The sequence below is a fragment of the Balaenoptera ricei genome, chromosome 8 (assembly GCF_028023285.1).
Source record: "Balaenoptera ricei isolate mBalRic1 chromosome 8, mBalRic1.hap2, whole genome shotgun sequence".
Taxonomy (NCBI): Eukaryota; Metazoa; Chordata; class Mammalia; order Artiodactyla; family Balaenopteridae; genus Balaenoptera; species Balaenoptera ricei.
Window position 1 is genome coordinate 101589885 of NC_082646.1, and position 19174 is coordinate 101609058.

At 47.9% G+C, this 19174-nt stretch overlaps 1 protein-coding gene across 1 annotated transcript; it reads right to left on the bottom strand.

The window, feature by feature from the left end:
* Nucleotides 1-14457: 14457 nt before the first annotated feature.
* On the bottom strand, nucleotides 14458-18112 carry APLNR (apelin receptor). Its single transcript, XM_059929697.1, has one exon. It carries the CDS (start codon nucleotides 17882-17884, stop codon nucleotides 16733-16735), a length of 1152 nt encoding a protein of 383 aa, XP_059785680.1. The 5' UTR covers nucleotides 17885-18112; the 3' UTR covers nucleotides 14458-16732.
* Between the last annotated feature and the right edge of the window lie 1062 nt (nucleotides 18113-19174).

The following is a 19174-nucleotide window of genomic DNA, read 5'->3' on the forward strand; positions in this document are numbered from 1 at the left end:
TGTGACCCTATTTCTATTTTGTAAATAAGTTCATTTGTATCATATTTTTAGATTCCACATATGAGTGGTATCATATGATATTTGTCTTTGTCTGACTTACTTCATTCAGTATGACAATCTCTAGGTCCATCCATGTTGCTGCAAATAGCATTATTTCATTCTTTTTTATGGCTGAGTAATACTCCATTGTATACATGCACCCCTATGTTCATTGCAGCACTATTTACAATAGCCAGCACATGGAAGCCACCTAAATGTCCATCAATGGAGGAATGGATAAAGAAGATGTGGTACATGTAGACATCAGGCAGAATTAACCACCACCTTCTGTAAGGAGAAAAAGAGGGTGTGGAGGTATTAGAGGAAACAACACTTGCTAAGTACCAACTGTGGGCCAGGCATTGGCTACTCCACAAACTTTATACTACTCACTCCTTCAAATAACCATAGGAGCTAAGTCTTATTATCCCCACTTTGCAGATGAGAAAACTAGTTCGTGTGGTCCCACATTTGAAAGACCCCAAGGTCCTTTTCCTCAACTCCCTGAGCCACATGGACACACAGTAAAGCGTAGGCCTGTCTGTCTCTGACACTAGACTGTGTTTCCTGTAAACAATCCGTGTCTTACTCATCTCTGAGACCTCCCAGTCCCCTCAGCCCAAGCTTAAGCCCCGGTATCTGGCACCTAGTAAGCCCTCAATAAATGCTTGTCATAGAAATCCTTCTCCGCACACACAGGGAGCTGCTGGGTTATCTTTCTGCTTATTACAGATTCTAGAGAGAAGGGACACTGGATCACTGAGGAATAGCATTTCCAGGTAGAATGCCCCAGGTTTCTCTGTGGACACAGGTGTGTCAGCAGGTGGACTTGACCTTGGCAACCACCCATTTGCAGGAGCTTGAAAAAACAACTTCCTGTTTCTCTTTTTTTTTTTTTAAAGTATTTATTTATTTATTTATGGCTGTGTTGGGTGGGTCTTCGTTTCTGTGCGAGGGCTTTCTCTAGTTGTGGCAAGTGGGGGCCACTCTTCATCACAGTGCGCGGGCCTCTCACTATCGCGGCCTCTCTTGTTGCGGAGCACAGGCTCCAGACGCGCAGGCTCAGTAATTGTGGCTCACGGGCCTACTTGCTCCGCGGCATGTGGGATCTTCCCAGACCAGGGCTCGAACCCGTGTCCCCTGCATTGGCAGGCAGATTCTCAACCACTGCGCCACCAGGGAACCCGTGTCCCCTGCATTGGCAGGCAGATTCTCAACCACTGCGCCACCAGGGAAGCCCCTGTTTCTCTTTTAACCGCATTCATTTTAAAGGAAATTCCAAAATTTTAGTACAAACAGTCTAGCAGTACTGTGATCTCCAAGCTCATGATCACACTCTGTGAAGATGGGCCATTGGACCAGGAAGGACAATGGCCCTGTGGCCTGTGTACACCTAGGGGGCAGCTTTTCCAAATTCAAGGCAGAAGGGTCCAAGAAACCTACAGCCTAGGAAGCAACCTTTCCCACAACCACGGCATTCACCATTTTTTGGAACAAACTCCCCATGTTTGGGGATCTTCCCGCCAGCTGAGCACCGTCTCCCAAGTTAGAAGCTGGAACACACTTTCCCTGGCCTCCTTTGCAGCTAGTGTCAGCACGTGGGAGAAATCATTTTGAAAGAGAACAAGCTGAGGACCCAGGAGCTGCACGGACTCTGCTTTCTGGCTGAGGGGGAGGAATGGCAGGAAATCGCCAGGGTCTCAGAGTCAGCTGTGGTCCAGTCCCAGGCAGAACTTCATGGTACAAGCAGTGAGGTCCCTACTAGAACCGGATAATTTGAGGATGGCTCCTTCCCAAAGCCGAATTTCCAGAGATTCTGTGAGCTACCTCATGTTCTTTATTAAATTCATTTTCTGCATAAATAGGTGGGGGACCTTCTGTGGTTTACATCTAAGACGCCAGAAGGATGCAAACCTCACGCATGCCAGCCGTGCAAAACAAAACCCATTAAGACTGAACATAGACTGAGCCCCTCACCTCCATGGAGAGCCCGTGGACCTGAAACATGCAAAATAAATACATGTTGGAATAAAATGTAGAGAAGCCACGTTTCCAGGCTGCCTCTTGGGCTCTCAGACCCAACACCAGAGAAGGAAAAGGACAGGTCCCACGTACTAAATAAGATCCCGCAGTGCAGTGGGTTGTCTTTGTGACTCAGAAGCTGACTCTGAAGATCCTTTCTCTGAAGGAGTTTCCAGAAATCATTGAACAATGGCAGCACCACTAGAAAGAAGTCTGTCACCTCCCACAGAAGTGACTTTGAGGGACAATATGTTTCTGAATTTGCAATTTTGGAGCATTTGCTCAAATATCACCCTCCATCACAGGGTATGGCAGAAAGTGAGGAGAATCAGAACAGAGTTTCCTTCCAATTCTGCCACCAAACGTCCCTTGTTTATTTCCCTTCCCTGGGTCTCATTTTCCCTGTCTGTGAAATCAGAGGGTTGATCTTTGCTCCCCATTGCCCCTTTCAGGGAACACTGATCCTGCAAAAAGCTGCTTCTTTTGATGCCTAGGCCACTGAACCAGGGCTACAGGCATGGCTGTACAGCTTGTGCAAGTAGCATGTGTCCTGCCAAGGATGCCCACCTGAGGGGTGAGTAAAACCCAGCCACACTCCCCAAGCTGTACATCCGGGGACAGGGCTGCTTCCCCTGGAAGAGGGACATTTTTCCTTAATTTGCACAAAAGCATCATATGGGCCCTACTTCTGGTTATTTCACCCCCATGCCCCGCTCACTGGGAGCATCCTACCCTCCTCTTAGTCATCACCCCTCCTTCACTGCGGACTTAGCTCCTGGTTACAAGTGTATGCACTGCCCTCTTCCAAAATGATCCTCAGAACTTCGGTACCAACATATGTACCTCATCCAGCAGCTTGGCCTCTCCATTCCTTGATGCCCTGCAACCCAACAATCTTTTCTCCTCTCTCCTCAGCCACCCACTCAACGGTCACACCATAGACCATGGCGTTACCAGAAATCTCTGTTTCGAAATCCCGCTCTTGACCTCTACTTCCCATCCTTCCAGCGCACTTGCTGCAATACCTCCCCACACTCCCACATTTCTTGTCTCTTATCCTGACCACTAACTCATTGATCCAACCACATGTCCACCCACCAGCAGCCACCTCCGGTCTTTGCTTCCTTCCTTACATAAATTAAACACCACGGTCCTTCTTTTTTAATGACACTCTGGCAGATAACCCCACCCCACCCCCAGATCTCTCTCCTCTGTCACAGCCACCTTGCAAAACTCCAACACCTGCCAAACACCTGCTCTGCTCCTATAACCGCAGCAGCTAAACGCTGCCAGAGAAAATCATGCAACCTGCAAAGTGACTTCACTTTAAATTCACGGACACAAATCTCACAGTGGGGAATCAGCACTGTGTGCTTCCCTGGGAAAGGTGCTTTTTCATTGTCCAAGATAGTAATTTATGCCCTCAAAATTTTATATGCCCCTTTGCTCAGCTGATGCCCTCACCTTACAATTCACTTAGAAACTAAGAGTCACAATACCAGGATGCCCTCATCTTCCCACCACCAAGGTCTAGCAACTTGTCTGCTTCTTAGCTCATTCCCCACTCCTTCCTTCCTAATGTGCTGAGTAATGTTCTCTCTTCTTATCAGGCTGATCCTTCCCCACGTGTTCCAGCTCGAATCCTCTCTGAGCCTCTCAAAGGCTTTTCTCCTCCAACCATCCCATCTCTGTGGATGCATCATTCACTCGTAGTCTTGGTCTTCCTCAGACCATTACTGGCACACAAAGGTGCTCCTCAATCTCTGATTGTTAAAAGGCTTTCTCAGGAATTCCCTGGTGGTCCAGTGGTTAGGACTCTGCACTGTCACTGCCTAGGGCCCAGGTTCAGTCCCTGGTCGGGGAGCTAAAATCCTATAAACTGCATGGCACAGCCAAAAAATAAAATAAAATTTGTTAAAAAAAAAAAAAAAAGAGGTTTTCTCTCCATCCCACATCCTTCTCTAGCTAGTGCCCTTTTCTCTGCTCACTTTCCCAACAAAACTTTTGAAAAGAGTTGTTTCTGTGAGCATTCTCCCATGCCCAGCCTCACATCCACGCTTCAACTCTCTGTCTTCTACCAACACGATCCACTGTGACTGGTCCATGTTACCACTGACCTCCGTGTCACTAAATCCAGTGGACAATTTTCCAGTCTCTTCCCTGATCACTCAGTAGCATTCTTCACAGCTCCATCTTTGCCATGCTCAGATTTTTATCACCAGTCCAGACCGCTCTACAGAGCTCCAGACTTGCGTGTCAAACTGCCTTCTTGATGTCTTCACTTGGATGTCTTACTGACATCTCAGGCATGATATGGTGAAAAGAGAACTCTCCTCCCTCTCTCTCTCTCTCTCCCCACACACACACACACCCCACCCCACCATCACCCCACCCACTCTCCCATCCAGGCCATTAGAAATCCTATTCATTCTACATCCAAAATCTGCCTCACTTGTCATCCTCTGTGGATGCCACCCTTAGGCAACCCACCATCAACTCTCACCTTAGCCTCTGAAGTAGTCTAGTAACTGGTCTCTCTGCTTTTTCTCCTGCTCCCCTTCAGTTTATTCTCTACACAGAAGCCTGAGGGATCATTCTAAATACACATTGGATCATATCAGTTTTCTTATGGCTTCTCATTGCCCTTAAAGTCGCACTCTCTGTGGCCTTCGAAGTCCTACATGACCTGGCCCCTGTTTGTCTCTCTAACTTTGTCTCATGCCACCCTTTCCCTGACTTCCTGCCCACTAGCCTTCCAGATGCCCTGACAATAGCTCTGAGCCCACTGAGATCTTTCCTGCTTTGAAGTCTCTGCATTTGCTCTTCCCTGCATCTGGAACTCTCTCAACCAGCCCTTTGCATGGTGAGCTCACCGTCATCTATCAGGTGCCAACTGAAAGGTCACCTCCCAATAAGACTTTCACTGAGCACCTTGTCTGAAATTGTCCTCAATATTATTTTCTATCTGAAATGTTACTTGCTTCACAGCATTTTCTGTTTGTTTATGTACCTGTTGACTGTCTATCTACCCCCACAAAAATGATAATTTCCATAAAAAAAGGACCATGTCTTATCTCATCCTCCACTATAATCCCAGTGCCTAGCCAAGTGATTGGCATACAGTAAATGTGTAATAAATATTTGTTGAATGAATGAATGAGTGAATGAATCATCATGATTTGTCTTTAGTCTAATCTTTTGCCCTTTATCTCATGCTCCTTTGTATGTATCCCCAACATACAAGCCAGTCAGACCTGCTCCTCAAACTTCTCATGCCCTTCCCTGACCTTTTGCCTTTGCTCACGCTGTCCCCTCTATCTGGATACCCTCCTATCACCCTCATTCCACATTCAAGTTCTCAAAATCCTAGTCAACATTCAAGGCCCATCTTCAACTCTAATGCCTGAAATTCCATCATTAGCAATTCTTAGAATCCTAGCAGGTCAGTTCTTAGAGATGGTAGTTCAAAATTGTATTTGCTGCTTTAGCTGCCCATAGTACTGCACTGAGGAGGATTCTGGGGTCTAGAGCCATAATCAAGCAAAAAAGAATGCCATCCATGACAATGGGAAGGGGATGGCTGCCCTGATGTTACAGGTGGGGAAATTGATGTTCAGGCTGGTGGGGTGACTTTCCAGGGGACACACCTAGGTGGAGGCAGTGCTGAGAACAGAACTTGTGTCTCTGGACCACCAGTGTGGAATTATATCAGGCTGCCTTGTCTACACCCCCAGACAGAGGGGCTGAGGTTCACACAGACTTGAAAGACTATTGAGACTGTGAATTTTAAATTTTAAAAATAGATACACAGTATATGATTTTTAACCTTTCTCTTCCAACAAACCTCTGACCAGATTAATTTTACATGCAAACTTCTGTCAGAAGTCTCCACTTTTATTTTTTCGTTACCACCAAGATAAAAATATTTTAAACACAACAAGAAGAACTACCAACAACCACAGTCCTGAAGCTAAGTACTCCTTTCTTCCTTATGCTGTCTTTTTAAGTGCAAAGATCTTCCAAGCTCTCTGTAGTGGAAAGTTCATCAAGTTGCTTTTCTTTGTAATAAAAAAGGTGAACAGGGAGAATGGGAGAAAATTTAAACCTGTTTGCCAGAGACTAAACATGTTCCCCCAAAATTCATATGTTGGAATCTAATCCCCAGTGTGATGGTGTTTAGAGGTAGGGCCTTTGGGGTGATTAGAGCATAAGGATGGATCCCTCATGAATGGGATTAGTGCCCTTATAAAGGAGACACAGAGCTTACTCCCTCCCACCATATGAGGTTATGGTGAGAAGACAGCTGTCAATGAGAAGCATCTGGAAGCTGTGAGAAGTGGGTCCTCACCAGACATTGAATCTTCCAGGGCCATGATTTTGAACCTCCCAGCTTCCAGAACTGTGAGAAATAAATGTTTGTTATTTATAAGCCACCCAGATTATGATATTTTTGTTATAACAGCCCTAATGGACTAAAACACTATGGCTTATCTCTTATATGCCAGAGACCGTGCAAGGCCCTTGCAAATGTCAGCTCATGGAACCTTCGAAACAGTCCTATGGGGTAACTACTTTATTATTCCATTTTACAGATGAGAAAACAGTACATTGGTAGGTATCATGCCCCAGAACTTTGCTCCTCTGAGTGTGTTCCTTGGACGAACAGCATGCACCATTGCCTGAGGTCTTTTAGAAACAAGATTCTTGAGACACACCCTAGACCCACTGAATCAGACTCTGTATTTTAACAACACCCCCCAGTGATTCTTCTGCACACTAAATCTTAAGAAGCCCTGGTCTTGATGACACAAACAGACAAGAAAAGAATTAGGATTCAGACAAGACCTAACTGTGCTCTTGACAGCATGGCAGCAGAGACTCTGACCGCAGCCCAGCTGGTGCACATGTCCTAAGTAGAATCACTGGTACCTCTTCCTGCCCCACACAGAGACCCCGACACACTGTCCTCCTTGGCTGGGCTGAGCTTGGGAGAGGGTAGCTGCAGGCTGGACTTGCTAGTGCAAAAAAAAAGTGGACAGCAGAAACACAAATGACATGGTTATGAAGAAAACAGGTTGGTTAAGTCCTCACTGACACAGTTGGACATATCAATACTACATTTGATTGCCTGTCTCCTCTGACATTCATCTGTCAATGGACACTTAGGTTGCTTCCATATCTTGGCTATTATAAATAATGCTTTTATAAACATTGGGGTGCGTGTATCTTTTTGAATTAGTGTTTTTCTTTTTAATATATACCTAGGAGTGGAATTGCTGGGTCATAGGGTAGTTCTATTTTTAGTTTTTTGAGAAACCTCTATACTGTTTTCCACAGTGGTGGCACCAATTTACATTCCCACCAACAGGCTACAAGGGTTCCCTTTTCTCCACATCCTCGCCAACATTTGTTATTTGTTTTCTTTTTGATGATGGTCATTCTGACAGGTGTGAGGTGATATCTCATTGTGGTTTTGATGTGCATTTCCCTGATGATTAGCAATGTTGAGCATCTTTTCATGTGCCTGTTGGCCATCTTCATTTGCTCTTTGGAGAAATATCTATTCAGTTCTTCTACCCATTTTTAAATTGGGTTGTCTTTTTTTTTTTTTTTTTGATGTTGAGTTGTATGAGCTGTTTATATATGTTGGACATTGACCCCTTATCAGTCATATCATTTGCAAACATCTTCTCTCATTCAGTAGATTGTCTTTTCATTTTGTCAATGGTTTCCTTTGTTGTGCAAAAGCTTTTAAGTTTAATTAGGTCCCATTTGTTTATTTTTACTTTTGTTTCCTCTGCTTTAGGAGCCAGAGCCAAAAAAATATTTCTGCGACTTATGTAAAAGAGCATCCTGCCTATGTTTTCCTCTGGAAGTTTTGTAGTATCCGGTCTTACATTTAGGTCTTTAATCCATTTTGAGTTTATTTTTGTATATGGTGTTAGGGAATGTTCTAATTTCATTCTTTTACATGTAGTTGTTCAGTTTTCCCAGCACTACTTATTGAAGAGACTGTCTTTTCTCCACTGTATATTCTTTCCTCCTTTGTTGTAGATTAATTGACTGTAAGAGTCTGGGTTTATTTCTGGACTCTCTATCTTGTTCCATTGATCTATGCGTCTGTTTTTTGTGCCAGTACCATACTGTTTTGATTACTGAATCTTTGTAGTATAGTCTGAAGTCAGGGAGCATGATTCCTCCAGCTATGTTCTTCTTTCTCAAGATTGGTTTGGCTATTTGGGGTTTTTTGTGTCTCCATATAAATTTTTTAATTATTTGTTCTAGTTCAGTGAAAAATGCCATTGGTATTTTGATAGGGGTTGCATTGAATCTGTAGGTTGCCTTGGGTAGTATGGTCATTTTAACAATATTAATTCTTCCAACCCAAAAACACAATATACCTTTCCATCTGTTTGTGTCATTTTCAATTTCTTTCACCAGTATCTTATAGTTTTCAGAGTACAGGTCTTTTACTTCCTTAGGTAGGTTTATTCCTAGGTTTTATTGGGGTTTTTTTAGTGTGATGATAAATGGGATTGTTTCCTTTGTTTCTCTTTCTGATAGTTCGTTGTTAGTGTATAGAAATGCAACAGATTTCTTTATATTAATTTTGTATCCTGCTACTTTACTGAATTCATTGATGAGCACTAGTAGTTTTCTGGTAGCATCTTTAGGATCGTCTATGTATAGTATCATGTCATCTGCAAACAGTAACAGTTTTACTTCTTCCTTTCCAATTTACATTCCTTTTATTTCTTTTTCTTCTCTGACTGCTGTAGTTAGGACTTCCAAAACTATGTTGAATGAAAGTGGCCGAGTGGGCATCCTTGTCTTATTCCTGATCTTAGAGGAAATGCTGTCAGATTTTCACCATTGAGAGTGTTAGTTGTGGGTTTTTCATAACTGGCCTTTATTATATTGAGATATATTCTGTCTATGCCCACTTTCTGGAGAGTTTTTATCATAAATGGATGTTGAACTTTAGCAAAAGATTTTTCTGCATCTATTGAGATGATCATGTGGTTTTTATTCTTCTATTTGTTAATGGTGTATCACATTGACTGATTTGCAGATACTGAAAAATCCTTGCATCCCCTGGATAAATCCCATTTGATCATGGTGTATGATCCTTTGTGTGTGTGTGTGTGTGTGTGTGTGTGTGTGTGTGTGTATGTGTGTGATCCTTTTAATGTATTGTTGAATCCAGTTTGTTAATATTTTATTGAGGGTTTTTGCATCTGTGTTCATCAGTGATATTGGCCTGTAATTTTCTTTTTTTGTGATATCTTTGTCTGATTTGGGTATCAGGGTGATGCTGGTCTCATAGAATGAGTTCAGAAGTATTCCTTCCTCTGCAAGTTTTTGGAATAGTTTGAGAAGGATAGGTGTTAACTCTTCTCTAAGGAGTGAAGTGGGTGGTGCATCCTTTTTCCAAAGGGCAAAGGTTGCCTCCATGCTCTTCAATCCTGGCACCTTGGGATAACAGTCCCCAAACTCTGGGTCACTGTTGTCCCTGCTGCTGAAGTCCTTTCTCTGCCAAAGAGACAAGACCCAGCCCACATAGAGTGAAGCCTGGGTCTCTCTCTCTCTCTCTCTCTCGTCATCAGAGGCCACTTCATCCACATCATACAGGAAGACCTCTTGAATTTATGGACATGTTCCAGACCCAGAAAAAGATTGCCAAATCTTCTTGGATGCCCTTAAACCCGGCCCAGATTTTCTCAGGGACCGGAAGAGAAGTTTTCCCTGAGTATTTTTATAGAGGGGGAAGTCCAAGATTTTATTTTCTATTCAATCAGTACATCCCCACCATCATGAGAGTGGATGTCCAGACATAGATTCCCAGAAACCGTTTGACTCAGTGCTGGCTCCAGTTGGCTCAACAATAACTTCCCCCGGAAGCCAGCCAGCGTTACACAGCATCGTCCAGCCGAAGAGGCTTGAAGACATAATTTGCAACACAAACACTGAAATGGGTCACTGCAAAGCTATAACTTGAGTAATTCTGCTTACAAGAATATCAGAAGTGCCTTCCAGGACATGGTCCAAACAGTCCTGTATTCCGACTCTGTGGTTCCTAAGTAGCAGCTCTAAGAGGACCGGGATGGTTTGAGTCAGTGGTTAGTAATCATAGTATTCATCAATCCCAGTGCATCTCCTCTGGCACCGGTATTTAATTCATCTTTCTGGGCTCTTTAAAAAGCAATCAGGGGCTTCCCTGGTGGCGCAGTGGTTGAGAATCTGCCTGCCAATGCAGGGGACACGAGTTTGAGCCCTGGTCCGGGAAGATCCCATATGCCGCGGAGCAACTAGGCCCGTGAGCCACAATTACTGAGCCTGCGCGTCTGGAGCCTGTGCTCCGCAACAAGAGAGGCCGAGATAATGAGAGGCCCGCGTACCGCGATGAAGAGTGGCCCCCACTTCCCGCAACTAGAGAAAGCCCTGGCACAGAAACGAAGACCCAACACAGCCATAAATAAATTAATTAATTAATTAATTAAATTAAATAAAAATAAAATAAAATAAAAATAAATTTTAAAAAAGCAATCAGTTTGTTTGCTTTAAACAAAAATCAGTTTTCCTCACTTTCCTCCCACACTTTCTTTATGCAGTTGTTTGATCATTTAAGCAAACACCCTTTGAGCACCTGCCACATTGCAGGCACTGGGAATACAAAGACGTGTAAACACAGCGCCTATGATGGGGAAGATGTCCCTAGAGCAGAGGAGACAGGTAAGCACACAGAGTTGTTACAGCGCAGCCAAATCAGGGCTCTTCTAGAAGCAAGTTCCCGGTGCTCAAGGGGCATCAAGTGGAGGAGCAGGGGTCTGGCCCAGTAAGATAGTTCAAGCAGATTTGGGGAATCCACTTCTGATTATCCTCTGTCCATGTAAGAAACAGCCTCAAGTAGGCAAGAGATGTGTCATACAGCTAAATAATAAAGGACAGAGTAACATGGGGTAAGATGCCCGTTGGACGCAAATATGCTTTTGACTGATGTCCCCAGGTTTCCAGTTGAATAAGAAAATGAGCCCTGGATGACCGTGAAGGTGGGATGGAACGCCGGGCATTGGAGCCCTGTGGCACTGAAGGTGGACCTGTGCGCTCAGCCCGTGCATGAGCCCTCTGTGATGACTCCGGGGAGCACACCGGGAGACGCGTGTTTGCCTGCACGGCGTCCTGCGCTTCGCCTGCGACGACGCCTACCACGCTTTATTATTCATCGATGAACTTCAAAAGAGCAGAAGACACTGGTATGTTATTCATCGCTCTAACCTTATCATCCAGCATGTGCCTGGTGTATGGAAATAAAAAGAGATTTGTTTAAAAAAGCACATGGAACAAAATAGCAGACCAGTACTCAAAACTGTCAGGGTCCTCAAAAACAAAGCCCGAGAAAGTGTCACAGCCAAGAGGAGCTTAAAGAGACACGATGACAAAATGCAATGAGGTATCCTGGATGGTATCCTAGAACAGGAAAAGGACATTAGGTAAAACGTAAGGAAGTCTGAATAGAGTATGGACTTGGTTAATAGTTATTGTATCAATACTGGTTCATTAATTGTGACAAGCATGTCATGTTAATGCAAGAGGTTAATAATAAAGGAAACTGGATGTGGAATAGATGGGAACTCTCTGTACTAGATGAGCAATTTTTCTGTAAATCTAAAACTCTTCTAAAACAAAAAGTTAACAAAAATATGGCTAATCATCTTCATGCACCTTTGTGCCCTCCCCCTGCCCAGCTGGCCCTCTACCATTGCTCTGACCCTTTCATAGTCTCCATAAAAGACCTTCTCTCTTTGCTAAGCCTGGAGCCATGGAACATGCTCTTGCCTGGCGGTGAGAAGCCCAAGTTCCTTTGCCATCATCCCACTGTATGACTTTGTATAAATCATTTGCCCTCCATGGGCCTTAGTTTACCCATCTATTCAATGGGAAGGTAAGACTAGAAAGCTCTTTCAAGTTGCTCCATGATGGCAAAGATGGTGTCTGGCTCCCCTCAGTATCCACAGCTCCTAAGAGAGCCCTAGGCACATAGCAGGCCCTGAATAAAAGTTTGTTGAATGAGTAAATCAATAAACATTGCTTAATATTCTAAATATAAATGGAAACTTCTAAAGTCAGCCCAACGTCTCCAAATCTCCTTTCTTATAAACTTGATTTTAAGCTCCCTTTGTGTCTTCTGCACATTGCTCATAGGGACTTTATAAGCATTTGAGCAGTAATTGAGAAGAGTAATGGAGAAGGTCAGGACCCTCAAGCTTTGAACTCCCTGGAGTTCAGACACAGTGGTACCAGCTGAGATGGCAGGGACTTCACATCCAGATCCTGTCACGCTGAGTGTCATCCGGGCTTCGGGGGCTGGTCTCCCCAAGGAATCCACTGGCCCCTTCTCAGCCTCCTTCCCCAGAAGTCCAGCTGAGAGGGCCCAGAACACCCAGCCCCTGTTTAGGAGACCCTGGCAGATCTCTTAGAAGAAGACAGCTCAAGCCCAGGGAGGAGAGAAGCTAGAAGTCACCCAAAAAAATCTCTGCTCCCCCCGCCCCTGCCAAGTGATCTAGAGACCCGGATTTTAGTGCCAGCCCCCAATCTGCTCCCCAGACACACTCGGAGATCTGGGCAAGTTTTTCTCTGTCTCTGCCCGGCTCCCCTCCCGGAGCTGGGGTGGGGTGGGCACAAACAAGGATGAGAGCTCTTTCTAGCTCCTGGGAGGGGCTGCGTTCTCTCCTACCCCTTATCTCTGGGTTTTCCTCTGCACACAGCACTCTCTCCACTCACCACCCACCCTCCACCCTTCAGAGAGCAGGCTCCTGGCATGCCCGTTGTCTCCAGTCCCCGCTGACGCCCTGCCCAGGATCATTCATTGTCTCCACTAGGCCCTCAGAACTCTTTGTACATTCCCTCTCTCAGAACTGACCACGCTCCATTATCACCATTCATCCAACTGTCTGTCTCCACCACCCAACCGGGAGCCCACGACGTCCTGTTCCCCATTTGATCCTGTACCCAGCATGCTGCCTGGCACATCGGTAATAAATAAGGACTCACTGAGTAAACAGATGAGTGAGTGAACAAATGAAGAAATGTGTGTGAACAAACAAAGTTATGAAGTGCTCTATAATCTTATAATTTTGGATAACTTACCTCAAATTTCCCTGGAGAGTTGGTGAGGTTCTGTTACAGGATCTGTTTAAAAAAAAAAAAAAAAAAAAAAAATCCAATACCTTGTTGTTACAGTTGTAAATTCCTGCAGGTTTTCCCTGGTGCGTTTCAGAAGAGGGAAGACAAACACAGATACCCCGTCCTCCAGCTCCCTCCCTGCGTCCCAATTTCTTCTTCCCACCTACCTCCTCCCTCTCTCCGTCTCTACTCTTTCCTCATTCTCTATCTCTGTTTCTCTTTTGCTGTCTCTGTCTCTATTTCTGTCTTCTCACTGTCCCTCTGTCTCTCTTTTTCTGTTCTCTCTCTCTGTCTCTCTCTGTCTCTCTCTCTCATGCATTTTCCACCATTTTCCCTCCCAGCCCCCGTTCCCCTTCACTGAGGGCTCGCCACATGTGCCAGGCGTCTTACAGATGAGATCTCACTTTCCATCCCAACCACCTGGCACTGACTCATTTGGACTTTTGGAGAAGTTCTGGTTAAGAACGTGGGCTTTGGAGTTGGACAGAGGCAGCTGTCTCCAGGCCTGGTTCTTCCATGTACTCGCTGTGTAACCTTGGTCAAGGTACCTGACCAAACTCTCTGAGCCTCCACTCCCTTATTAGCAAAATGAGGTGAAAATGCCCCTCTCAGAGGGCTGCAATGGTTCAAGGAGAGAATGGTGGTGAAACGTTACTCTCTGTTCTACTATGGCGATTGCTTTGGGGTCATCTGCAAACATCATTAGTACCTGGAGGTCTTTGTGGAAGATGGTGACCACCTGAGGACGGAATGGATGCTCATGTGATAGTGAATGAGTGAATGAATGAATGAGTCAATAGCAGATGATAAATGAATAAAGGGACAAATGAATGCATGAGTGATAGGTCTACCTCCATGGGAAGAAATGTTGGTATTTCTCCCCTAGACCCGTGCTCTGGGCTCCAGCATGTGTGCCCACCGATTCCACGGCTTTTCAGAGCACAAAAGCTTAGCTGTTCCCTGTCCCTTTATTTCCTCTGTCTTCCCTGTTCTCACTCCCATCCTGTCCCTTCTCTGGTGTCTACTTTCTCCATCTTCTCGCCCCCCACCCCCAGCTTCCTCTCCAGTTTCCCACTCGACTCCTTTTAGGTCCCCTTCTCCCCACTGCTCCCCTCAGCCTATTCGCTCCACTTCCCACCATAACATTTGCAAACTAGGGGTCCCTTCCTCATCCCAAGACACTAGTGTGAGAAAAGGCTTCGGACACAATAGTTACACACACACACAAAAAGATTTATTTGATGAACCGCAGTGACTAACAGGGTCAAAAAATAGCATAGACATTCCAAAGAAGGGGCAAGTGAGGCAGCCGGCAGCCTCCTCCACCATCTGTCCAGGATCACCGATGGGGCCTCAGGGGGCACCCTCTTCCCTTCTGGGAGCTTCCTCCAGCTTTGACTGGATGCCTTGGGGACAGCCCTGGACTGAGAAAGTGAGTCTGTGGAAGATTCTGGCCTGAGATGGGAAGAATAAGCCGAGATAAGTCCCTTCCCTTCTTCCCCTCCCTCTGCTCCCAGAGCTGGCTCCATCCCATCCAAGGTCAAGATGTCCACTGACATCAAGCTGGGCTCTTCCTGCCTCCATGGCTCATGTCTTGTCCTTCACGTCCAGAGTCCTCCAAGAACAAAACCCGGAATACACACACCCTGCCCTCAGTGCACAAAGGCCCCACAAGCATCTTCATCCTCAAAGCCTCTCTGGCGGAGAGGGGTGGGCACAAACAAGGATGAGAGCCTCTCTGGTGGCTGCCATGCCACCAGTCTTGCCGTGACGGCTCCAGTCCCCGTTCCCAGCCCCCCAAGAAGCCAAGCAGTCTGATTCTGACGGGAGGTGAGAAAAAAACCCACCCGGTGCTTTCCACCACATGGCAAGCAGGTGTCCCCCTTTAGGAAGAGGGCTACTGACCCTGGAAAAATAAAGAGTGATGAAGGAGATGCTTACAAATTCAAAGCAAGGTTGGCAGGCTTGGGAAAGGGGTCAAGGGAAGCTCCCATTTCCCTCATAGAACTAGGGACAGCGGCACAGGGACCCAGGGCACAAGACTTCCCCAAGCTTTGGGCGCCAGCTGCTTTGGGAAGGGATGTCCCTATGGGGAGCCTGGGCACAAACACAGACTTCTCTCTTAAAGCGCGGACCAGCCGTCAGAGCCCCCAAATCCAGTGGGGGTGGACTCATTTTTATTCTAAATTCTTCCCTCAAGGATATTGGGTGAAGAGCAGAGACCTGGAGAGAAGGGGGAGTGAGTTCATCCAAGTGACAAGTGACACAGGCACACCGCTATTCATGTGATGCTCATCCTTGTTTACACATATGTACACACACAAAGCAAGCGCCCCACCCCCACCAAAGTGACCCTTGGCACCCATTCACACCAGTGCCCAAGAAAAACATCCTGGAGATGTCGGGATGGGGTGGAGAGACAGGGAGAGAACTGCAGCTCACAGTTCTGGAGGAGGTTGGAGGGATGAGGATTTGGGGAGGGAACCCAAGCAGCAGTTAGACTAAATGCAGACTCCCCCTCTTTCTCCATTTTCCCTTCCCAGCTCCCCATTCATATCATGAAACCAAGGAGCCTGCTGCTTCATCAACCCCATTGCGTTCCAGTCCCCACAGAAAATAGAGGATGCAAAAAAGTGTCTAAGGAAATCTGTAGAAAGCATATCTAGTTGGCATCATGGAGGGGCTGCAGGAAGGGAGGCCCCCTTCATGGACGGCTCTACCTCCAGTGCCTGAAATGACAGCAAACCGCTCCGATTTGGAGGGAGGCTCTGGGGCCTCCAGCTGCAGAGACGGAAGCAGTGATTTTGCTGATACCCAGCCCGCCTCCTGCCCGGCCCATTCCCATTCCCCCATTCCCTCCCCGGGGCACTCAGGGAACAGGACAAAGAGCTTGAACAGGGGCAGTGTTTGCAAGCTTCAGGATTCTTAACCCTTAGGAGCCCTTCAGAACAAAGAAGTAAAAATGGAAAGGACGGACTGAACGAGGAAGATGAGCTATGGGAGAGGGGGTGGGAGCCAGGAGGTAAGGATTCTGAGTAAAAACTGCAGAGAGAAAGGGGGAAACAGAGGGAGGAAGAGGGGCGAGAAACCTAAAAGGAAATGAGGGGGGAGAAAAAAGCTGGAGATCCAAGAAAAATGCTGGGGGGGAAATGAACATTTACTGAGCCAGGACACACATCATTTTAGTTTCTCCATTTTCTACATGTAGAGAAACTGAGTCTCAGAGAGTTTAAGAGACTGGGGCAAGGTCAGTCTCACAGAGACTGAGTGGCCGAGCCCGGGTCTGCAGGGCTCAATCTCTCTCCACTAAACCACAAACCTCTGAACCAGAGCAAAGGGAAAAGGGGGACAAGACGCAGGCAGGAGGCAGGGAGCGGGGAAAGGAGTCAAGTGCAAGAGAGAAGGTGCCCCCGGCTACCTGACCTTCAGAGAGCAAGGGCAAAGGCTGGGGCCGGGCAGAGGGCACCAGGCGCCCGGAATCCCAACCCTAGTCAACCACGAGGGTCTCTTGGCTGTAAGGGATGGATTTCTCCTGCGTGGGCTCTCCGCCCTTCCCGCTGCCGGGGCCGGGCCCCTGGCTGTGCCCGGAGGAGTAGCTGGCCGACTTCTCCCCGCTGCTGCTGTGGGAGGCTCCCCCACACCTGCTCTGTCCCCAGCAGAGCACGGAGGCGCAGGCCTGGCGGAAGCGCAGGTCGAAGAAGGCGTAGAGGAAGGGGTTGAGGCAGCTGTTGACGTAGCTGATGCAGGTGCAGTAGGGGAAGACGTTCAGCAGGAAGATGTCGAAGTCACAGGGCCAGTGCAGCAGGCTGCCCAACATGTAGAGCGTCTTCACCAGGTGGTAGGGCGTCCAGCACAGGGCGAAGGTCACCACCAGCACCACGATGATGCTCAAGAGCCGCCGCCGCTTCCGCAGGCCCTCGATGCGCTCCTTGCGGAAGTGGCCCGCGATGGTCTGGGCGATGAAGAAATAGCAGGTCAGCATGATGGTGAAGGGCACCACGAAGCCCACGGCGGTGGACGAGACGCCCAGGCCCACCTCCCAGGCCCACTCGGAGCTCGGGGTGGCCACCATGGAGTAGTCCATGTAGCACTGCACCCTGGTGCCGTTCTCCACGTGGAGGATGGCGCCGGTGGAGCGGAACACCATGACCGGCACGGCCAGGAGGGCGGCCAGCGCCCACAGGACGGCCGTGGCCGCGGCCCCGCTGACCCGCAGCCTCAGCCGAGCGTTGGCCACTGGCCTCACGATGGCCAGGTAGCGGTCGAAGCTGAGGCCGGTGAGGCAGAAGACGCTGGCGTACATGTTGACGAAGATGAGATAGCTGCTGAGCTTGCAGGCGAAGGCGCCGAAGGGCCAGTCGTAGTCTCGGTACGTGTAGGTGGCCCACAGCGGCAGGGTCACCACGAAAGTCAGGTCGGCCACCGCCAGGCTGGCGATGAAGATGTCAGCCGAGCGCCTCTTCTCGCGGCTGCTCCGAAACACAGTCCAGAGCACCAGGCCGTTGCCCGTGGTGCCCAGCAGGAAGACCAGCATGTAGATGGCAGGGATGAGGGCCCCCGAGGACTTCCAGTCGGCGTACTCACACTCAGACTGGTTGTCTACCCCGTAGTAGTTGTCGAAATCGCCACCTTCCTCCATGCTGGGGAGCGAAGTCGGGCAGGGGGGTCCCGGGGATACCAGCTCCGTGGCTGTGTCGCGCCAACTCAGCCAGTGCCCTCAGCTGCTGGCTGGAGCCTCGGAGGGCAGGCGGGAAGGGCTGGAGGTGTCCAGAGCCCTTCCTAGCAGCGGGAGGAGCTGCCTCTGGCTCCTCTGGACCCTGAAGGATGCCTCCCTCCTGCCGGCTTCCCTCCACCCCCTCCTGCCCTGCCCCAGCCTCAGCTCAGACACTTCCTCGCGCCCTCCTGAGTCTCTGTCTCCTCCTTGGCTGTCCCTCCCTCCTCCCACCTCCAGACCAGCCCCTCACTTGTGAGTCTTAGGATCTTGAAGTTACAGCCCACTTTTTTTTTTTTTCCTTCTTGTCCCTGGGCAAGTGGACCAAATTGACCCCTGCAGTGCTGGGCAGAATGTTATCTGTGGTTTGCAGCCTACTCTCCTCCTGGCCCAGTTTCTCTCCCTCTGGCTTCCTCTGGTGTTTGGAGAACCCCTCCCCAGTCCTCTGCACCCTCCTGTTCTCACCCCCTCCCAGCCCCTCTAAATGGGGCAAATTATGCAGATTGAAACCCAGCCTGAGCTGGAGCCGGGGAGGGTAGGGGGCGAGGAGGGTGTGAGATTTCGCAGGATGGTCTGAGCCTCTGGCATGCCCTCCTGGTAGGCCGGTCTGTCTCCTCCGTCCTCCACCCTCCCCTCCCGCCCTCCCAGCCCCACCCCGAGCAGACTTCACTCTACCCTTCCCCTCACATTCTCCTCCTTTACACCTCGGCTTTGACCCTCTCTCTGTGGGGATGTTTGTGGTCTATAGACCCAGTTATAGAGGGATTTCTCTACGATTCATAAGCTGTTAGCAGAATGCAGTTTTCAGATGGCACAGGAAGTTTTAGAGGGTCGAGGAGAGAGTCACAGAAGAAAGAAACCTCAGACTAAAGTACCTCTAATCAAGCCATTAAATCTATGGGGAAACTGAGGCTGAACAAGGTAAATGTCTTGCCCAAGTTCACAGGATAAATTTTGTTTTGCTTTTGTTGTTTGCTTTTCTTCTTCTCCAAGCACCTAACTCAGTGCCTGGCAGCTAGTAGGTGGTCACTAAATGGTTGTTGAGTGAATAAGTAAGTGGATGGATGAATTAGGGAGTGAGTGAAAAGAGGAGTCCATATATAGAAGAACGGGTGTTTGAATTACTATGCAGTGAAAACACGGATACATCTCGGTCCCTGAGTTCTTACTGCCGTACATAGACCAGGCAGGGCATGTGGGGGTCAGGAAGTCATAACT